Source organism: Lampetra planeri, chromosome 62, assembly GCF_965212315.1.
Source record: "Lampetra planeri chromosome 62, kcLamPlan1.2.h2, whole genome shotgun sequence".
Lineage (NCBI taxonomy): Eukaryota > Metazoa > Chordata > Hyperoartia > Petromyzontiformes > Petromyzontidae > Lampetra > Lampetra planeri.
The window spans coordinates 563950-586591 of record NC_136168.1 but is presented as its reverse complement, the minus strand read 5'-3'; the positions used below and the strand labels follow the sequence as shown (position 1 = coordinate 586591).

Below are 22642 nucleotides of genomic sequence, written 5' to 3'. Positions count from 1 at the left end.
TAGAAGTCTTTTTTGTGTTTTGTGCGTGCATGCTGGTGTCTTGTGTGTGGACTGGTGTCTGCCTGTTTGTGTGGGTTCACGCACTTCCCATGAGCACGGTTGGCTACGTAAGGTGCAAAAGAAGTTCAACATACATATGTATACTTCTGCCAGTCATCTCAGTCAGTTAACCCATGGTACCTTTGTCTGTCCCGTGACCTCGTGGCAGCAAGACTTCGACACTTCACGCTGCCTTAAAGGGCACATAGCCTGGCACAAGCACCACGGTGACGTCACAGACACTTAGCAGCGAATGACGGTAATTGTCGTTGTTGTTTACGCGGCTCCCCTTTGAATTCCTCAGCATGTGCAGGGAGAGCCACCCTCCAGCCGGGCCCTGGCCAGCCTCGTGGGACAGCTACTCACCTTTCAAGAGGAGGTGGCCGGCGTTCCGGGTGGCCCCCTGCCCACCCGCATTCCGGTCTGCAGTGGCACCCTCCTACACACAGCCGCCACCATAGCACATAGCGCACCTGCCTCCGATAGATTACTGCTCATGGGTGATTTCAATCTTCACGTAGACTCACAAAGATGTTCTTTGTGCTAGGGATCTCCTGGCTACTTTAGACTACTTCCCCGATTAGCACGGTTGGCTACGTATGGTGCGAAAAAATCTTGATTTGAAGCTTTCGTGACTGCAGGAATTGTCATCAGGCGCCTGATGACGATTGCGTGCGTTGCGATCGAAACGTCGTGATCTATTATTTTTTCTACCTACGTGACTTTACCAAAAGAACCAAAGGTTGCGAAAGAAGTTCAACGTGCATACGTTCTTCAGTTTCACTCAATATGTTAAGTCCCCCATCCATATTTGGGGTCATATATTGGACTTGGCGTCGACCCGAGGACTACCACAGAATAAGCGGTGTGTCAGCTCATTCCGTGGTGTTGTTTGACATTTTGGTTCCTTCACCTCTCATTTTTAAGCACCATATTAGATTTCACAGTCTCAAATAAATCACTTCAGACATACGTTCCTCAATAATTGTTGTCCTTCTCACTGCACATCTGATTAGCACTATTGGCTACAAACATACATTTCCTAGACCAGGGGTCAGCAACCAAAATAACAAGAAGAGCCATTTTTTTTTTCATTCGGTAAAAAAAAACTATTTCAAGTGCCGCAATGCATGTGAATACGAGACGGTGGTCCTTAATAAATAATGTCACGTGGCAGTCCTTTAAGAGTCTTGTGCGGCGCCGGAGCCGCAGGTTGCCAACCCCTGTCCTAGATGATTATGAGCATTGGCCCCCATACACCAATACATGACTTTCATGATCATCGCATCTGATGGCGAGATTTTAACTACCTCGCCTGGTATGCAGAAGGTCACGGATTCGATCCTGACCCTGATGCCTGTATATTTGGAGTTTCCATAATAGAGGTTTTTTTGGGTTAGATCGTGTAAATATATAAATGTGTCGTTAAAACCCGCCACCACCCGACATAGCCAACTAGTAAGGGTTGTCACGTAAACAGAACATGCCAATTCGTCACTAGTACAGCACACCGGTGTGTTGAAGAGCCAAGCCACAACGTTTACAATCTGAGTGTAGTGGTGTTAACTACTCGCTGTTCGCAAACTGTGACAGCAGATCGTAAACAAGGTTTTCCCGCTCAATCAAACGGTCAGGGTCAAGTGGGGTGAGGTAGGATCCAAACCCAGATTGGGAAGGACCAATCAGAGGGTCTCACAAGGTGGCTGGGGATTGGACAACCCGGCCACGAACAGGTATAAAAGCCAGAGCGCTGAGAGCTCTGGAGGAGTTCTGCTACACGAAGACCCAAGTCGGCCGAAGACGTCTAGGACCCTGGACCAAGCCCTCCAGCCCTTATTAGGGCTCGGGCTCAGAGTAACCAGTGGTCGGAGAGAGATCCCCCAGGTCCAGCCAGAGGACGCTGGGAGAGCAGGGAGATTAGACAGCCTGCAGAGTCCGGAGGCTTGTACCTTCTGAGGGTAACGGGTGAGGGGACCATATACCCCTTAGTGTGATAGGGACTGTGTATTAAGATAATAAACAGTGTGTGCCATAAAGAAGTCCAGAAGTCCGTCCTTACAACACTACATGAGTATGACATTTCGCCAGAAATTACAACTAGCTTCATCAGGTGACAGCCAGGTTTATGGAGAAGTCTGTTTCTTTCCGTATATAGAGGTAGGCCTCGGCAAGGTAAGGTAATTTACCCTTTTTACCGGGTTAATGGGTAAAGGTGTCGACATGCCAAGGGGTAAGGTAAAGGGTAGGGTAAAGGTAGCTCGGAAGAATTACCCGGTAGGGTAAAGGTAGCGCGAAGTATTACCCAGTAAATACAGTACCTAGTTTACCACTAAAAGCTCCGTGGCGCAGTCCGTGGCCTCCATTTAATACGTAATATTAAAACAAACTTTTTTTAAAAACACGCTTTTATTAAATGTACTAGTAATGGCAGAACTCCACGACTCCAGGAAGTGGCCCCGAAGCTTGCCATAACGTAAGGGACCGTGGCCAATTACAGCCAACGTCAGTTGAGCGTGGACAATTAGACCCAAGCCGAAACATAACATATAAAAAAGAATGTTTAAAACAATTTTTATGATAGAATACAGTGTTGTCATCAGTATGACATAAGTATACCAAGTTTGCAGTCGATACCACATTAGGAAGTGGGTAAAAATTTAGTTACATGATTTGAGGATTCAACAACGACGACAACGACAACAACGACAACAAGCGTGTAAAATTTGAATCATCGAGAGTATTCTATATGAATAAAGTGCTCTACCCAACATTTACCATTATAAACCTTGTTCATGTGTAGTTCCCTAGTAATTACCCTATAATCGGGTAATTTGTATGGGGTTGGGTAAAAGGTAGGGTAAAAGGTAGGGTCGTTGCTTTTTACCTTTTACCTTACCTGCTAAAGGGTAAAAGGTAGGGTAGAGTGATTGTATTGTGGTAAGGTAAAAGGTAGGGTAAAGATAGGCTCGTTGTTTTTACCTTTTAACTTTTACCTTACCTTGCCGAGGCCTATATAGAGGCATAGAAGTGGTGACCACATTTCTACGCTCTTGCGCAAACTGGGGGGGGGGATTCATGAGTCAACGTACATTATGCATGTGCATTATGCGAGCCCTTTGATCGTGTCCTTTCTATTGTATGTATTAAAATAGCCGTGCCAATGGTACTAGTGACGAATTGGCATGTTCTGTTTACGTGACAACCCTTACCCGTTGGCTGTGTCGGGTGGTGATGGGTTTTAACAACACATTTATATATTTACGGGATCTAACCCCAAAAAAAACCTCTTATGGATGATATTAGTCGCAAAAGCCTACGTGTTAAATTGGAGTTTGCATGTTCTCCCCATGGTCGTGTGTATTTTTCTCCTGGACCTCCAGTTTTTTCCTCCACATTTAAAATCACCATGCCATTTAGACTGCTATACATTTCCATCAGATAAGCCACTTCATTGGGCTATCATTTGTGGCCAAGTCGCTTCTAAAAAGTAACTATATAGCTCAGCGGGCCTTACCTAGTAAAATATAACGTTTAGTTAGTTTAGTTTATCTGCAGTTATGTGCAGCCACAGTCAGTTTTTCGCCTTCTGCTCCTTTATGTCATTGCTCCGTATTCACTTTAGCCATTCATAGTGCGGTTGCCTCGCTCAGCTGCATTAACCTCACTTATGTTGTTCATCTATTGTCCATGATAACGATGTATCCTAGCAAGGTCCATATCCTTTTATTTACTTTGTGTTAATTATAAAATATTTTCCCTGTTGCACTGTTCATGTAAATACACACTCTAGCACCAACATTGTTCCATGTCAGTATCATGTTAGCTACTTCCACAGCCGTTTCAGAGGTCAGTCTTACTGCCACTGGACAGGACTAATGAGTGGTCCACTTTGTACATAATCTGAACATTCTAAAACAATATTCTGACTGCCAGGGCTGGTTTATATGAAAATAACTAGTCACCAAGAGTGGATAATAAATTAAATTAATTTATTATTTTATCTTTAGACGTGACTTAACCGAAAGAACCAAATAATAATTCCTGCAGTCACGAAAGTTCTAAAATTAAGATTGAACCAAGAGTGGACTTTTCCTACTTTTCTGCCAACTGATGACTGAAATCACATATATTTAAGTTTTAGATTGTTTTTGTTTTCTATTTACGTGACTTTACCGAAAGAACCAAGAATATATATTCAAGTGTTTAGCACAATACTCAAACATGTAATGGGTGATGAACCTGACAAAGGTCTCAACGATCATTTGTTTTGACTATCAATGGGATAATTATTTGAGGCCATAGACATTGAATATTCTCAACTAATCCCAACCAGCAAAGTTGAAAAAAATTGTCAATACCAACTCCTCTTTTGGGACCTTTTTCCCAATCTTAAAATCTTTTTATAAGGTTAGGCTAACCTTACCCTTTCAGTGAAAACAGCCTAAAATATAAACATTTGCAAATGTTTTGTATATTCTTGGGTCTCTCGGTAAAGTCACGTAGAGAGGTTCAAATAATTTTTTTTTAAATAAAAAAAACTACGACGTTTCGATCGCAACACAAGCGGTTGACTTTTCCTGAAGACGACCGCTTGTGTTGCGATCGAAACGTTGTAGTTTTTTGTTATTTTCTTTGAACCTATCTATGTGACTTTACCGAAAGACCCGAGATTATGAATTCCTTCAGTCACAAAAGCTTTAAGTCAAGATTTTATGTTTTGCATATTTACAACCTTAGATTTAACCAAATTTACATTGAACTTCAAATTTCTAACTCTTCCACAACATTCGAATTTACAGTTAATAATCACCAATGTCAATTGAATAACTAGAAGACAACATGTTATATGAGGTTTTTATATTCGCTGATAAGTGAATATGCACAAATCATCATAGTTTGACAAATGAGAGCCTTATTTTCACTGTTGGAATACCGATTCCAGAGCTTAAATTTAGTACCATATCATGGCTGGTTCCTTGCTTTAATGCTCTTTATGCCATCTGCTTAAAAAAAATATCGTGTGGAAGTTGTTCCCTAACCAGTGCATTTGCTCTCTTTGTACAGATGAAATGTTTTTTGGATTTCAAACCCGGAGGTGGGCTCTGTCACATTCTATCTTCAGTGTTCAAGTTTAAGGAGGAGCAAAGCTGGTAAGGCCTGCCTTCCCTAGGTGCACAAATCAGAGCGAGATTTGCAGCAACGAGATGTGGGGGGGGGAACTTGGCCAACTTTACCGTTTGACTTTGGTTTGTTTTCTGCGGCCGTGCATTTCACTGCACAGGCGGCGGTTTGACTTCCAGAGCCCGTCAAGAGTTGACAGCAACACGGAGCTGTTGGTCTCAGTCGAGAAGGCTCTGCTACAGGTAAAGTTACTCGCAAAGTTGTGTGAACAATCTCTTTACACTGTGTACAGTAATACCTCGATATAAGAAGTAGATGCATCATTCCGTATCTTGAACCTTTGTATGTTGAACAACTAATAACAGTACTATCAGGATGCGTTCCCAGCATTCATAACTTGCCATTTCATGCCATAAGAACGTCATAACCTATTCATATTGTGAACATAAACTATATCGAAAATATTCTATTTTATACTGTACAGTATTAAAATTAATTACTGACATAAACTAAAGAAACATAGTGTACTGTTCTGTAAGATATGTTCACACTCGCCGATGTAGTCTTCGGTGCAGTTGTCAGATTGCATTGCCCACCACACACCATCATACCTCTGTACACAGTGCGTTGCTGCGCGCTCATTGGCCGAATCAAATGTAAACAAAGATTATATGACGCATCGTGCACATACGCAATGCTCAAAAAACTTATCTTATTTTAATTTTATAGTTATTTATGTAATACCATATGTGGATATGTTTATTATTTATTTATTCATTTTAGTGGGTTCATTATTTAACTTGAATTTTTACCACGATTATAATGGTAATGAATTCAAAGTTCCTCATACTGAAACCTCGTATATCAAATATTAGCATTTTGAGATATTACTATTATGCATTTCTAAACGTTTTCCAACTAAAATTATATATTATTGAATTAGCTCTGTGTGTCGGTGTCTGTCTCTCCGTCAGTCTGTAGCTGGGAGGGGGGGTCACGATAACTCGAAAGATAGTCCAATTTAAGTACAATTTTAATATGAACTGTAATTGCTATTAGATAGAATACTCGTCAAATTTATCAAAGGTTTGCCAAAAACTTGCCAATAAAAATATTTGATGATTTAGGCTGTTCGGCTCAGACAATGACATGACACATTCCCCCATGATGTCATTGCCTGTGACATCATCCCACGGGGTCCCACGTAATGCACATGTCTCCCCTGCCAACTACCTCATGTGTGACATCACATGTCATGTGCTGTGTGATGTCACCTCATTGAGCATCTCTGAAGGCAACATTGTCTCTGATTAATACTTCCGAGGACAAACACTTTGAAAAGGATTACAGAATCCGTGCCTATGCATGACTTCTTGAAAGCTTAATTGCCGGTATTTGCAAAATAATGTTTAATTGGTATATTTGATCATGTCTGGTTTAAACACATTAAGGATTGAAATATTGAAATATGTAGCATTACCTATGTTGATTTTAAGCTTTCGTGACTGCAGGAATCCATACACTTTGGTTCTTTCGGTAAAGTCACGTAGGTATAAAAGAAAATAAATCTCATTTTATTATGTATTTATTTATTTTATACCTACGTGACTTTACCGAAACAGCCAAAGAGTATTACCTATGTTGGTGCGATTTCCATGATTCTAAGACTGAATATCATCTGTAGCTCATTTTTTTTTATATATAAACTTCTCATGATCTCTGTAATTTTTCCACTGAGTTCATCACGAGCAAACATATGACAGTGAACCCTTAATATTCGCATATATTAACACATTAGCTGTACGACCCGGCTTCGCCCGGGACTTGGATTCACCACACCCGGCCGCCTTTGTTTCCCCAGTGGCGATGTTCACACCACAACAGTTACTTGTTTGAGGCTGAGTCGACTTAGGGGAGGCCCAGGACCGGTTCAAATAATCGTCACTGGTGGTGGCCGTGAGCGGGAATCGAACTCGGGTCGCCGGGTTCGTTGCGCAGTGCGCTAACCACTACACTACCGCTCCAAAGACAAAGATCCCCCATATAGCTTTAACAGACTGTAGGGGTAAGTGCTGTTAGCGAGCACCTATGAAGGCCGGCACAGCATACGAGGGGGTGGGTGACAGCAGCACGCCCGGCCGCCTTTGTCTCCCCAGTGGCAATGTTCACACACCACAGCAGTTACTCGTTTGAGGCTGAGTCGACCTAGGGGAGGCCCAGGAGCGGTTAAAATAATCGTCACCGGTGGTGGCCGTGAGAGGGAATCGAACTCGGGTCACCGGGTTCGTAGCACAGCGCGCTAACCTCTACACTACAATGCGTTATGCTTCCACGTGCACGGGTCACGTGACAGATTTCACATCACAGCTCATTATTGAGCTCCCCCCCCCCCAAAAAAAAGGAAAAGTGTATTTTTATAATTTTTGCATGGTATACAGTCTAGAAAGTACCCACATGGCAAATTTCCAGTTTGTTGCATGTCGGGAAGTACGCTAAACATTTTGAACAGACACACATATTCACAACTTTGCCTTTTATATATATGAAGTACCGTTGATGACTCTTGGACACCGTTGGTGAGGCACACGTATTTATTCCGTACAAGTAGTCACAACTGTGGACATACAATACTAGAGGGGGTATCGGCCCCCTCACCCGGCTAGCTGGGAATACACTGCTAGCTATCTCTGACCTACCTCCTAGTCCTCCACTAACGGGCTAGGGGAGGCTGTCTGGCCCGACACTGGTAAGTCGGGCTACGGTACCCAGAGTCCCAGAGCACTAGCTCTGGTTCTCGGGACCACGCCGCTGGCTCGGTCCTGCGCGGCCCTGACAAGGGCGGCGTCCCAGGGGAGTCCAGGGCTCTAGCTAGACGATCTTCGGTCTTCACTGGTTTAGTTTTAACATTCTGCCCCGAGCCCTCTGACACATCCCCCTTTATACTCAACCCCCGCTGAGGGGTGGGGCCCCGGGCTGCCTGGTGCGGACGTCGTTGAGAGCACCCCCCCCCCGTGCACTCACGTAGCCCCGCCCACTGTGTTTGTTTCCCATAAGCTGCCATGCATAACGGCTCTCTCTCTAACACCCCTACATATATATGGAGATAACATATACACTATATATAAACATATACACTGTATATATAAATCAATATATATTTTGTAGAGTATTGTGTGCCTTTAATAATGATGAACATACGCATTTTTTAAAAGTGCAAATATGAATCTATATAAATAAGACATTAATCTGTATGTATTTTTATATCTACGTCTCAACCTCTAGGGTACTTCCCGACAAGGTAGAAAGCTGACATTTGGTGCATAGGTAACTCTTAGGACACAAACAACGGGAAAAGTCTAAAAATCTGAGATTTGTTTTCATTTTAAGTTTGTACGTGTCATTCAGAAACCATTCAAAATATAAGAATGCGGGGTTTTTTCTTTTGATAGAGCGTTAAACACAAAATTAAATAAAAGCGAGAACCATTGTTCTATATTTTATTGTTTTTTATATATTTTGGATTAAAGCGGTCGTGAATGAAAAAAAAACACATTTTATGATCAAATCTGTATAATTTGACAACGGTAAAAGATAGGAGCTTCCCCTCATAGAGTGTTAAGTTAATTATTTTTAGTTATTTATTGGAAAAAAGAATGGAATCTTTCAATTGAGCAGTTTCCGATGGGTACATCTTTAAATATAAGAAGTTTAATCAAGTCGTCAACAATTTTTTTTCGGAAAAATACACATTTTTGGAGTCGTTGTTAGTGTCTGATCGTAATTTTTTTTTTAAATCATATCAGGTTAATTATTATATTTATTGAAAACTTTTTCCTCGCGAAGAGAGGCTTCATGAACTTGTGAATAAATAAATGCATATCATACGTTTTTATTTACACTTGACTTTCATAATGTCACTTCCTTTTCGCTTTGTGGCCATGGTTAACGGTAACAGAGGAGTAGATCCTTCTGTAACGGAGTAGTAGATCATTCTAAAGGAAGTGTAGAGGGAAGCACTCGGCGTGTAAACAGTGCAGCAGGCAACGACAGACTGAGAGGGAGAGCATCATGCAGGTGACTTTCGCACCCCCGATTAGCATGGTTGGTTATGTACGGTGCGAAAGAAGCTCAACATTCATACACTGTACCTCCAATTAGCACGGTTGGCTACATACGGTGCGGTGCATCTTCCAACACGACTCCGAATGCATTTGAACAGAGTCAGTCTGTATTTTTTTGTGAGAATTATTTCATTTTATTATGTTTTATTTTTATTATTTTATTACTTCCCTTCTACGTGACTTTACCGAAAGAACCAAGAAGAAGAAGAGTCAGTCTGGTTTCCAATGTGACTTGGTGTGGAGCTTTTGTTATTCTCAAGTGTTTTTGTGGATATTTACCTCTTAAACCCTGTTAAATATGGCCGATAAAAGGAAAGATACATCGGCAAGTGATGTTTCTACTGACTTTGGGAAAACAGAATCCCATTCATGACGATCCAATTTAACGCGACGGGGTTTCCGGGAATGCATTGTAATATCGTAAAAGCGGGAACCGCCTGTATTTAAAATAAAAAATTGTGCAGGAATAAAATTGTTGCTAATATACAAACACGCCATTATAAAACTCGCAAACAATAAGGGTTTACTGTATTTGCAAAACATGTGGTGATGATGATAATGATGATGATAGCCATCAAGGTTTTAATGATCCTTACTCATGTCATATTTCTTTTCTCCCCATTCAATAGAATGGACTCATTTCCAGACCAATAATATTTCTACAGCCAGATCTTGACCCCAAGCTGACTGCCAAGCTGAAAGACATTGCACGCAAACACCAGGTAATATGAATGTTTATAGCCAGTGCAGCTGGGTATAAATCTGCACTCGCAACACTTTATTTTTCATTGAATTTCTTGAAAAGAAATACGGCCTTTTTATTTTTTTACAATACCTGCTTTAAATGAGACACCTGGGATAGGAGTACATTTAGACATTTCTTAGTTCTAAAATAAATATATGGTATATCATCAGTCATGATCAATCCACAAGGTAACAAACGCGGTGGGATTTTCTGAACAGTAACACCCCGATTTACGCCCTCCCACTTTATGTACTTTCACTATAACGTAGTCAACTTACTGATACCCAATCCAGCTTTATGTACTTTGGTACCTCGCCATAGCGTGTTTGACATTTACTAACTTTACCATGAAGACCCAACATTGTTTACGTTCCACGGCAAACATTCAAGCGTCAGCATCCCTGACTGGCTACAGTCTCTTTCCCTTGTACTCTACGAATATTTTTCCCCCACATACCGTATTCATGGAGACTATTTTTATACACGTTTAAACTATTTTTTATAGGATAAACAACTAATAATAATGCGTACAGTGTAATAAGCAAGGTTATATATCAATAATATACACTTACTTTTCACACCGATGGTTGTACAGTATAGATGCGCAATTTGGTGACTGAGCATCTTCTGTTTCGGGACTGTACCACATTACAATCCACCAAAAATGCTTTGATTCAAGTACTTTCGATTTGCGTTCTGGTTTTCAGGAACACATCCTGGGCGTAAACCGGGGTATGCCTGTACAGGGACTCCTATACTTATGAACTTTCAGAGATACAAACTTTCAGAGATATGAACAAACCTGTCCCTATGTCCATTTGCCTGATCAGATGGAGAGTAGTAAGTTTATACACCGTGCAATAGATGTCGGTACACGCCGTACAACATGTTTGCAATCGACAGGAGTAAAGTTGGACTTACGAACAGATCTCTGGAACCTAACTCATTGGTAAGTAGAGGAGTCCCTGTATATGGATCGTCATATGATGCAGTATCAGCCGAGTGTGCTAATGTATGTACCGATTTAACTATCTCTCCACAGGCTACAACCACAGAGGATAAAGGCTTTGCAACTCACGTTGTGTATCCTGCGCCACCAGCTCCTCCTGCAGAGGGTGAGACCTCAGCTGCATGGTGCTGTGTAGCAATGATTCAGAGCATTAAGGCTTAAAGAGATTCATTGAAGTCGCATTGTGGTACATGTACAAAGAAACCCCTCTGAGCTGTTATCTTCTTGTTCATGAACTAACGGTTAATAAAAAAAGACAGGTTTTTTTCCGAGGGCGCAACAGAGTGGCGCAGTGGTAACACTCGCGTATCACGGGCAAGAAGGCCTTGCATTTGATTCCTAACTCGGGTGCCTTTCTGTGTGTAGTCTTTGTTCTCCCCCTGTTCTGTGTGGGTTTCTTCCGGGCTCTCATCTTTCCTCCCATGGTCATGGCAAAAAAATACTGTACAGTGTAACTGTTATTGACCAAATATACCAATACTGAAAAATGACATCGGAAATTACTGGATTGGGATTACACGCAGCAGCAGCATCGCCTCCTACTGTAAAAACTTGGTAGGATCCTCCTGAAAAACTGTTGAGACTCAAGTGATTCTGATTGACTGATTGAGGGTGCCACGGTGGCATGATGTTAACTACTTCGCCTGGTACAGTCGCCTCGCGTTTTACGGGTGTTTACGTAACATGATTTTTAAATGGCGCGTTAGATAAATTTACGCAAATATTTTTGTTATGCGTGCATTATTATTGAAATAGCGAGCTCCAGCGCTTTGGCCATGGTGTACAGAACGCGCTGTGTGCTAATCGTCAGTCGGCCAGCAAAGTTCAGTTGCGATGCTTGAGGTGCAGCAGTACGGCAACCACAAGTAGGGGCAGCATCAGCATGTCCTCCTCGCACGCCATTTTGAAGATCTTGTCCGCGTGAACTGTCCTGGCGCACACATTCTAACGTGCCATCATCTCCACCATCGTCATCATCCGATAATGACGACCCCCTCCCCTCTCTCTCTCCAGTAACCCCACCACTCTACTCTTTCCCTCCCCTCCACCAGCCTCAGTATGCCATACTCAAGCATCTCACTATGTGTCAAACATCTTTTTGTTTTACTTATAAAAAATATCTATTTTCTGATTTAAAATAGGCCGTTACTATACTTAATACATGTATGGTAGTATAAGAAATATATAATATGTGCGCTGTAACCAGGGAAATATGTAGACGTAAGAATTAGGTTTGATAGCATGCTCTCGCTAACCCCAACCATTTTCTTTATTTCTTATGGGAAAATTACATTTAATTTACGCGATTTTGAGTTACGCGCCATTTTGCAAGAACACAACCCCTTGGTAAAACAAGAGATCAATGGTTCTTGACCTCCGGCACTCGTGACCCCCTGCAGTGCAGCAGCGTTCCGTGATCAACCCCTATCACTCGTGCACCAGCATCATCATTTTCCATTGAATGAAAATGATCGTTGAATTTGAAACAGTGCATTGTGGGGGGGGGGGGAGTTACAAGGCCTGGAGCATTAGAATTGCTGGTGGAAATGATTACAAGTTTGACTATATTTGTTTCTCTGTCACCATGTCCTTTGTTGGCTAAACGTGGAATCCTGATCGCTGTCTTACAGAAGATTGGGTTCGTCCCATTCAGAGGAAGGACAAGCAAGTGCTGCTACATTGGGGCTACATGGCTGACAGGTCTGTTTTTTTTACATTTTATTACGCTTTTTATTCTCAGGACATTTGTATACTTGGGAAGTCTACTGACATGGGACAACGACTGCATAAATGACATACGAGCGAGAATTTGCAAAGGCAAAAGGAGTAATGGCAGGATTCAATACCATCTGGAAAAGCAAGAAAGTCAGCTACAAGACCAAATTGAACATCTTCAGAACATGCGTGTTTAGTACAGCTTTATGCCTATGAAAATTGGACATGGAAAAAGACTGAAAGAGATAAGATGTTGGCACTGGAAATATATTTCTACAGAAGGATACTGCTGCATCTAAACTGGACCCAAAGAGTGACTAACGTAGAAGTAAGAAAAAGGTTGCACATTGAAGAACATCTGAGAAGGAAACTGGCACTATTTAGACACATATTTAGGATGGACGACAACAGGAAAATTAAAAGCGTATTGTTTGGAGAAATTGAAGGAACCTGAAAGAGAGGAAGAGCACAGAGAATGGGATGACGATGACGAGAGATTGGTGCCAGAAATGTGGCACTACTTGAGCATGTTGGCACAAGGCAGAGCAATCAACAATAGAGGTTTCTTTGGGTTAGATCGCATAAATATAAATGTGTCGTTAAACCCGCCATGTCAACAAAACATGCCAATTAGTTACTAGTTCATCACACCGGTGTGTTGAAGAGTAAACTCACAATATTTACAATACAAGTGTAATGTGCGACTTCCACAACACGTCGTGTAGAGGGGTACTCTTCTTTATTCCACGTACGGCACGGCACAGGCCAACGTTATCGGCGTCCTCTCCAGGTACACACTTAGATGTTACGTTCTACAGACTACACACACGGTTGATCACATGGCTGGTTCTGCCCGTCCGCTCCCGGTCTCGCCGCCGGCTGACGGCGTGCCGGGGAGAGGGGTGGAGCTTTGCCGGAGATCCGCCACGTGGCCGAACGACGGAGAGAGATGACTGCGAGCAGCGGCGCAGTCCGGACCCAAGACTTCACACCGACCTCGAGTCCTCCTCCGCCTCCGCTTATATTCTCGCAGGCGCGGCTAGGCTCCGCCTCCGGCCACGCCCTCGCGTGGAACTTTCTAGCCGGTTCTCGGAGTTTCTCGGCCAGCCCTGCCCTTCACCTCTCCCTTGGGGATTGGATAATGTTTATAATGGTGCCTGTACCCGTGCTACCCTTTACCAACCAGTCGATGTCACTATCTGATTACACAAGTACTAGTTCAATGTGCTGAACTAGTAACGAATTTGCATGTTTTATTTACGTGACAAACCTTACTAATTGGCTGTGTCAGGTGGTGGCAGGTTAAGTGACACATTTATATTCATGCGATGTAACCCACAAACCTTTTATGGATAATATTGGTCACGAAAGACTACGTTTTAAATTAGCTAGGAGATGTTCTCTTCCTCGCATAGTTTACAGGAGGTCTTGAGTTTTATTCCAACCCTGTCGCCTGCATATTTGAAGTTGCATTTCTCTCTCATTGTGGTTGCGTGGATTTTTCTCCAGATCCTCCAGTTTTTCCTTCGGGGGGCCTTACCTGATAAAATAAAAAATAGTAGTTTAAGTAATTCATCACAAGGATCTTTATTATCCACACCGAAGTAGATGTCATGTACTTTATGCTGAGTACACCCACAGAGTACAAACCCGGGCAGCCTGCCTGAAGCAAACCTGTGCCTAGAGCGGTGAGCGCTACCGCTGAGCCTTGCCACCACCACCACATTTAATTATCTCATGATCTCATCATTAAATGTACTTCTAGAGCTCTGGAAAGCAAAATCAACGTGAAATCCCTGTGCTCTTGAGTATGGGCAGCAGCCTCGTTTGTTATCCCATTTACATTGTGCATTTTTAAGGAAATATATACGTGAATTGGATTTGGCGAGTTACCTTCTCTCATCATCCAAATCTGCGCACTGATGGTGTCTGTGGACTGGGAAAGGTGTGTTGAGTTTTTGAATAAGTGCGGTGGTATTATGGGAAATGTGAGATAAAATGCTTAACGCTATGTTGGAAAAAGGGCTTGAGGATAAATACCTTGAAGTTCAAAGGGCCAGATGAAACATTCTGCCAAAACCATCCTTATCCTGTTGAACTAATTTTCTCTGAAGCCAAGGGTTTCTTTCATTGATGAGCAATCTTGTGGATGGGGACTTGGTGCTTGGGTAATGCACGTGTGTTATGTGGTATGTGTATAGCCGGGGAGCGGTAGTGTACCAGTTTGCGCTCTGTGCTATGAACCCAGCGACCCGAGTTCGATTCCTGCTCATGGCCAACACCAGTGACTATTATCTGAACCATTCCTAGGCCTCCCCTGGGTCGACTCAGCCTCAAATGAGTACCTGGTGTCTTTTGTAAACATCACCACTGAGGAGACAAATGTGGCCGGACATAGTGCTGGCCACCCATCCCCTCGTATGCCGTGCCAGCTTTTATAGGTGCTCGCTAACGGCACTTGCCCCGACAGTGTGTTAAGGCTATACGGGGATCTTTGTCTTTATGTGTATATCGGACTTGTGCACCATGGTGGCCACATGCTAACTTCCTCGCCTGGTATACAGGAGGTCGTGGGTTAGATCCCGACTCTTTACATTTGTATATATTTGGAGTTTGCATGTTATCTACATGGTCACGTACATTTTTCTCCGGGTCCTCTGTTTTTTCCCTTTCACATTTAGAATCAACATGCATTTAGAGTATTTGGCTCCTATACTTTTCCACAAGATGATAAGGCTATCGTTTAGCTATCGTTTGTGATAGCCAGGTCGCATGTGAAAAAGAGCTATATAATTCAGTGGGGGCCTCACCTGGTAAAATTAATACTAGTTTTGTTTGTGTTAGTTTAGCATTGCACATGCCGTATGTGCGAGTGTTAACCCAAGGGGTGTTGTGCTTCCTGTGACAGCTCTGACTCGTGGCTGCCCGTGAGCGAAGCAGTGCTACCAGTGGAAGAGGCACCTCATCCTGTCACCCCCTGGAAGGTGAGGGCAGCCACCCTTTACTCCACGACACGTGAGCCGCACATTACTTTCGTTAATTTCACCATCGTCTAGCCAAGATTCAGCAAACATATGCAACATTGCTTACGTCTCTTTGCAAGGGAAGTATATTTGTAGTTATGTCCTAGAAGCCATAACTCCTCTTTATGTAATGATGCGGAAGGGTCACAGAGAGAGGTTTTTGCCTTGTCTACAGCATGGAGTCCCCTTGAGTTGTTTTGGTTCACATTTGTGCCCGTCATGAGCGAAAATGTAAGAGTGGCGCAGCGGTAACACCTGTGCATCGCACTCGAGCCTCTCTTCGTGTGGAGTTTAGATGAACTCTCCCCCTGTTGTCCGCGAGTCTTCTATTGGTGTTCAGCTGTTTCCTCCCACAGTAAAAAAACAAACACCGAATGTAAGTGATGGTGGCCAAACATCCCAGACCTGTGAAAATTACCTGAAATTACTCAATTGGGATCACACACAGCAGCAAGATCACCCCCGTCAGCAAACAGGTGGCTGGACCCTCCTAAAATAGTTTGACTCTGCGAGGCTTTCCTGGGTAAACAAGCTTCATAATGTAATGCGGGCGAAAGCGACCTTCCGGATGTGACGTCACGAGGAGGCGGAGCCAGGTGACGTGGGTGAAAGGTAGGGGGTCCTTAAGCGGGTAAACCGGAAGGAGAAGGCAGTCGGGGTGTGAATGGAAAGGTGTGGGGCCACGCGGGCGTACGAGCCGAGGGGGCACCGTCAGAAGCGGGAGCCAACCCTGGGAACAGTAGGGAGCTACTGGGAGGTGTAAAGCTGCAGATAGAGATAGGCAGTAAGGCTGTGTGTGAGGGGCAGCGGGGTGGCTGCCAAGAGTCGCAGGAGCGACGAGAAGGCGAGACCGCAAGAGGCTGTCAGAGCTGCAGCAGGAACAGCCAAGGGAGCTGTGTGAGAGTACAGCAACGGAGCTGCTGTGGGGCTGCAAGAGCGACAAGAACAGCAGCGGGGCTGCTGATGTGGACTGGAGTGACATCGGAACCAGCACAGAGAGAATAAGAGAGACAGCCGTGTGGGAACGCAGTACGGACCGAATAAAGGACACTGAGCCAGAGATCGTGGTCAAGTATTTTATTACACTGGGGTCAGAAGTGAAACGGCATGTCTAAGCAAGTAAGGAAGAAAATTCCCCCGGCGCCAGCATCGGCTTCTTCATCCGACGACGACGAATTCCCTCCGACCACGGATTCTGCTGGGGTGGTGGAGGAGAGCCCTGCTGAGGCGAGCACGGGGACGGGCGTGGAAGATGTCGGCGCGATGGCGGGTCCGTCAACAACATCGGACGCGGACCAAAGATGGCAACAGGTGGCAGAACAACTGGAGACACTCAAGGACGTCCTGGCGCATCTATGTCACCTCGTTACGCCAAGGACGATGATGGAACAAGAAGGTGCTCCACGGGCCGCCACGTTGCCTGCCCTGCCGCCGCCATTGGCCACGCGGCAAGAAGACGCCATCTTGCGCGCTCCGCGGCGCCAAACCGCCATCTTGGCCACGCCGCGGGCCGACGCCATTTTGAATTTGCCTCCGGAACAACCATCATTGGAAGACGGCGTAAAGAGGAGTCGGAGTCGCCACCTTACTACAGTTAAGGAATTCTCTATCGGGGGCGATTGGAGCGCTTTCGCCTGCCGATTTTTGGCGGCGGTTCGTTCAGCAAGATGGACCGATGCGGAGGCCTTGGAAGTGTTGCCGACTCTACTGGACGACGAATCTGTTCGATTTTTCCGTTCCATAACGGCCGATAAGAAGAAGACTTTATGTGGAGTTTTTGAGGAAATGGCCGACGCCTATGAGCCACCTGACGACGCGCATCGGCGATTCGCTCAACGACAACGAGCACCCGAAGAATCGCCCGTGGCGTTCAGGGGTGCGGTGTTGGAGCTGGCCATGGCAGCATATCCTGACACGCCACAGGATCTGCTCGAGCCTCTCATATTGGGAAAAATGCTGGAGCTGTCTCGGGATCTGGGGATCCCCATGCCTGTGTGTGGGCATGAGAAGCTCACGTCCCGGGCGGCAGCAAAGTGTCTGGATGCGCAGTTTAATCTCCGTCGCTGGAAGCAAGTGGCGGCATGGACCGGTGGGCCCGTCAAGGAAGGAGGCGCGATGGGGTGGGACCCCACAAGGGCGATCTATGTGCCGGACGAGCGGGGTCCACAGGAGCTGACGGCTGCCTCCTCTCCATGGTCGGGACGCGGAAGGCCGGGGCCGCGCGCTACGCCATCGGGACGGGGCCGCCGGGATGCAAGACCTGCGCTTCGGCGCAACGAGGCCGATTGCTTCCGCTGCGGCCGTAGGGGCCATTACGCCAAAGATTGCTGGGCTCGCTTCCCGGGTCCGCCGCAGCAGGAGCACACAACACCGGACAAGCCGACCAAGGAACCTCCGAAAAAGGCATGTCGGCACGCACCAGACACTCGGCAAGGCTTTACACCTCACCCACCACCTTTGTTGCGCGATCCTATTGTTGTTGTTAAAGAAAGGCCATCGACGGGGCCTTTTCATTCAGTTACGCAGTGGCGCAAATTGGCACGGAGAGTTGTCGCGGCCGCTACGGGTTCGTCCACTGTACCGGGGTCCATACAAGGTGTGGACGTGCGCATTTTGGTCGACTCGGGAGCGTCTGCGACTATTATATCGGATGTCATTTTCCATCTGTTGGGCATTCCGCCGGGGGCTGTGCGTCCGGTTTATGGGTCTTGCGTCGCTGCGAACGGGGGTAGTATGGGTATCGTGGGCCAGGTGGATGCTAAGATATCTATAGGTGATGTGTCGGCTTCGGGCGTGGTGTTAATATCGAGATCTTTGGCGGTTCCTTGCTTACTAGGCACGGATTTTTTGGCTAAGATGCCCATTTTGATTAAAATCAATGAGAATTGTATTGAATTGCCGGGGGGCCGTCGAATCTCGTTTCTGCCGTCGCCCTGGGGGCGACCTGCTTCGGCCGTACAGGTGCAGGCGCTGTCCGTCGCATCTGTGGACATCCCACCTGGTTCACAGATGCTTATACCCTTGCGGTATCGGAAGCCCCTGCCCAATCGGCCAGGAGCATTAGGGGTCTTGTTGTCACCATCTGCCACGATAACAACGGGATTGGCGTTAGTTGGGGCACAGACCATCGTCTGGCCGGATCAATTACCGGTTTTACAGGTGCTTAATGCGGGGGTGGAAAACATCCGTGTTCCGGCCGGTACGGTTGTGGCACATGCCACTACGGCGTTTGCGACGCACGATTGTCCGCATCGCCGGGGAGTGGTCGCTGGTGTTTCCGAGCCAAGGGGTTCGGATAATCGTTGGATCGCTACCTTATGTGACGAAAATTCTTCCCTGTCCGTGGGGCAACGTGATGCGCTGCGTAAATTGTTGCTGACGTATTCGGATGTGTTCAGCTCCGACGATTTGGATTTGGGACGCACATCGTTGCTTTCCCATCACATTGAGACGGGCGACGCTGCCCCTATTCGGTTAAATTCGCATCGGATGAGTCCAGCGGAGCGAGAACACGTTCGGGGGGCGGTGGAAGACATGTTGGCTGCGGACATTATATCGCCATCTAACAGCCCATGGGGCGCTCCTGTGGTCTTGGTTAAGAAAAAGGATGGCAACTTGCGATTTTGTGTCGATTTCCGGAAATTGAATAAGATATCGGTGGCAGATGCGTACCCCCTGCCGCGTATGGACGACTCCCTTGACGCATTGTCGGGGGCTAAGTTCTTTTCCACACTGGACCTCTCTTCGGGATTTTGGCAGCTTCCCCTTGACGAGTCCTCACGGGAGAAAACCGCATTCCGTACGCCGCAGGGGTTATTTCAATTCAACTGCCTCCCAATGGGATTGAATGCGGCCCCTGCTACATTTCAAAGATTGATGGAGCTCGTTTTGACGGGGTTGCAGTGGGAGACGTGTCTTATATATTTGGACGATATTATTGTGTTCAGCCGCACATTTGAGGAACATTTAACGCGGCTGGAGACAGTGTTCACGAGGATGCGCTCTGCCAATTTGAAATTCAAACCAAAGAAATGCCACCTACTGCAACGGTCCGTCCGTTATTTGGGGCACATTGTGAGTGCAGAGGGGGTGTCCACGGATCCGGAAAAGACGGCGTGTGTCCGGGATTGGCCGACTCCGGCCTCTGTGGGGGATGTTCGGCGGTTTTTGGGATTTGCCTCGTATTACCGAAGATTTGTGCCAGGGTTTGCGACGATTGCGAGGCCCTTGCATCTCCTTACGGGTAAAGGACGGAAATTTGTTTGGGGAGAGCCGGAAGAGGCGGCCTTTCGGAGTCTGCGTGATCTATTGGCTACGGCCCCGACATTGGATTATCCCGATTTTGATCGCCCTTTCATTCTTGATACGGACGCGAGTGACACAGGTATTGGGGCGGTATTATCACAGTCTAAAGGGGGCGTAGAGCGCGTCGTGGCGTATGGTAGCCGAGTCTTGTCGCCTGCGGAAACACGCTACTGTGTCACTCGTAGAGAACTTTTGGCGGTTGTTTTTTTCCTACGGCAATTTCGACCGTACCTTTACGGTCGTTCTTTTATTGTGCGTACGGATCATGCGGCCTTGCAATATGCACTTAAAATGGACCAGCCATCGGGACAGTGGGCACGTTGGTTGGACACGCTGCAGGAATTTTCCTTCCAAATTCAACATCGGAAGGGAGTGCGCCATGCGAACGCTGACGCACTTTCCAGATTACCAGGGCGCGCCCCTTGTAAATGTGCGTCGGGGACGCATAGGTGTTCGCCGATTCTGAACCCCCCTCAGCCGCTTACGTTGGCCGTCGGGAAGTCGGATACTCCGATAGAACCGGGACCGACTGATGGGGTTTTGAATCTGCCGCGGTCTGTCTGGATTCGGGAACAGATGATGGACGAGTCGTTGTTGTCCATGCGGAAACGGTCTATGAGGGACAATGGGAGTCCGAGTTCGGCTGTGGGGCCGCGAACCGCTCTCCGAGATGGTCTGCTTATGTGGCAAGAAAGGTTTCAGGAAAGCTGGCGTGTGGTGGTACCAACGTCCTTGCGATTTGAGTTGATTAGAACTCTCCATTGTGACACACTATTGCATTTAGGGGTGCAGAAGACCTTGTTGACGTTACAACGTCATTATTTTTGGCACGGCATGGCGACAGATGTCGTAGGGCACGTGCGCGCGTGCCCTGAATGCGCCCGGCGTAAGCCGCCTAAACATCCTTACGTGCCGCCTCTCCAGTCGATTCAGGTGTCTCGAGTCAATGAATTGGTGGCACTGGACATATTGGGACCCTTCCCACCATCGGCGAGGGGAAATAAATATTTGCTGGTAGGGGTTGAGTATCTCTCCCGTTGGCCGATGGCCTGGCCGTTGCCCGATCAGTCGGCCGCGGCCATCACCGACGCCTTTTTGTTTGGGTACATTATGGACAAGGGGGCGCCGGAGAGACTCCTCACGGACCAGGGCCGAAATTTCTCTTCTAAATTATTGGCTGAAGTGTGCGCAGGCCTTGGGACTAAGAAGATACGGACATCTCCATACCATCCGCAGACGGATGGTATGGTTGAGCGGCTGAACAGGACATTGTCTGCCATGCTTTGCCATACTGTGAGTGAACAGCAATCGGATTGGGATCTGCACATCCCCGGAGTGCTTTCGGCGTACAGGATGACGCCCCATGCGGCTACAGGGTATTCGCCGTTTTACCTTATGTATGGTCGGGAAAACGTGCCTCCGGTGGATGTGCAATTGGGTACTGGGGTGAAGGGACCTCGTAAACCACTCCCTGAATACATTCAGGACACGGTTCGCCGGGTTACGGAGGCGCGGGAAAACGCCCGCGTGGCTACGGCCAAAGCCCAGGCCCGGAACGAGCGGTATGCTCGGCGGTCTGAGGGGGAGTGCCCCTGGAAGGTGGGAGACCTGGCCTGGCTCCATTGCCCGCAGGTGCGGCCGGGGACCTCTCCTAAATTGCACAAACCTTGGCATGGTCCTGTGCGCCTCATTGAGGTTCCCAATCCACAGTCGGCGCGCGTTCAGTTTGGTTCTCGCCGTTGGTTTGTTCATACGTCGCGGTTGAAACCATATGTTGCTCCCCTACGTGATGCGTCATCTCCCAATGTTGCCTTGCCGGGGTCTGTTGCTGCTGACTCTGACTCTTCCCCGCCTGCGGCCATTGATCTTGCTAGAGCGCCTGTCGTACCTGTTCCAGACAGGCCGACCGTGACACCGCGGGGGAGGAGTGGGCCTGTTCGGAGGGCGCCTGCCAGGGCTGCGGTACCTTCAAGCCCGGCGACCCTTCCGACCCCGCTGCAGGCGCATTCGCGGAATACGACCAAGACTGATTCGTCAGGGACACGAGATGTCGGTGGACTTCCAATCGCAGCAGGGGAATTACCCCCTGTCATTTCTCGTGTTCGATCGCGTCCCCGTTCTACAAGTGGGCCGCCGACCGTCCGGGACGGGCCGGCGACCCGCACTCGTTCCAAATCGCTTACGTTTCGTTGATTGTATGTTGTTATTGTTCTTGTTCTTGCCGTCGTATTTATCGCATGCTTTCGTACGTTCGTCGATGTTACTTGTGTGTTGTTCTTGTTGTTATATTGCATGCTTAGTGTCCTTTAAGGGGGAAGGTCGGTTCACCGCATTACGCTTTGGTGTTGTTCAGCCGAGGTCGGCTGGGTTTTTTCTCTGGGGGAGGGTGGTGTAATGCGGGCGAAAGCGACCTTCCGGATGTGACGTCACGAGGAGGCGGAGCCAGGTGACGTGGGTGAAAGGTAGGGGGTCCTTAAGCGGGTAAACCGGAAGGAGAAGGCAGTCGGGGTGTGAATGGAAAGGTGTGGGGCCACGCGGGCGTACGAGCCGAGGGGGCACCGTC

At 46.7% G+C, this 22642-nt stretch overlaps 1 protein-coding gene across 2 annotated transcripts in view; it reads left to right on the top strand.

The window, feature by feature from the left end:
- The window catches only part of LOC144736639 (SWI/SNF complex subunit SMARCC2-like), a 109898-nt gene that overhangs the window by 2680 nt on the left and 84576 nt on the right, over positions 1 to 22642 (top strand). For both annotated transcript variants that reach the window (XM_078619209.1, XM_078619207.1), the window contains exons 2-8: positions 344 to 460; positions 5104 to 5189; positions 5321 to 5402; positions 9911 to 10003; positions 11069 to 11141; positions 12667 to 12736; positions 15660 to 15735. In XM_078619209.1, coding sequence (XP_078475335.1) covers positions 344 to 460; positions 5104 to 5189; positions 5321 to 5402; positions 9911 to 10003; positions 11069 to 11141; positions 12667 to 12736; positions 15660 to 15735 — 597 coding nt within the window. The remainder of the gene's footprint in view (positions 1 to 343; positions 461 to 5103; positions 5190 to 5320; positions 5403 to 9910; positions 10004 to 11068; positions 11142 to 12666; positions 12737 to 15659; positions 15736 to 22642) is intronic.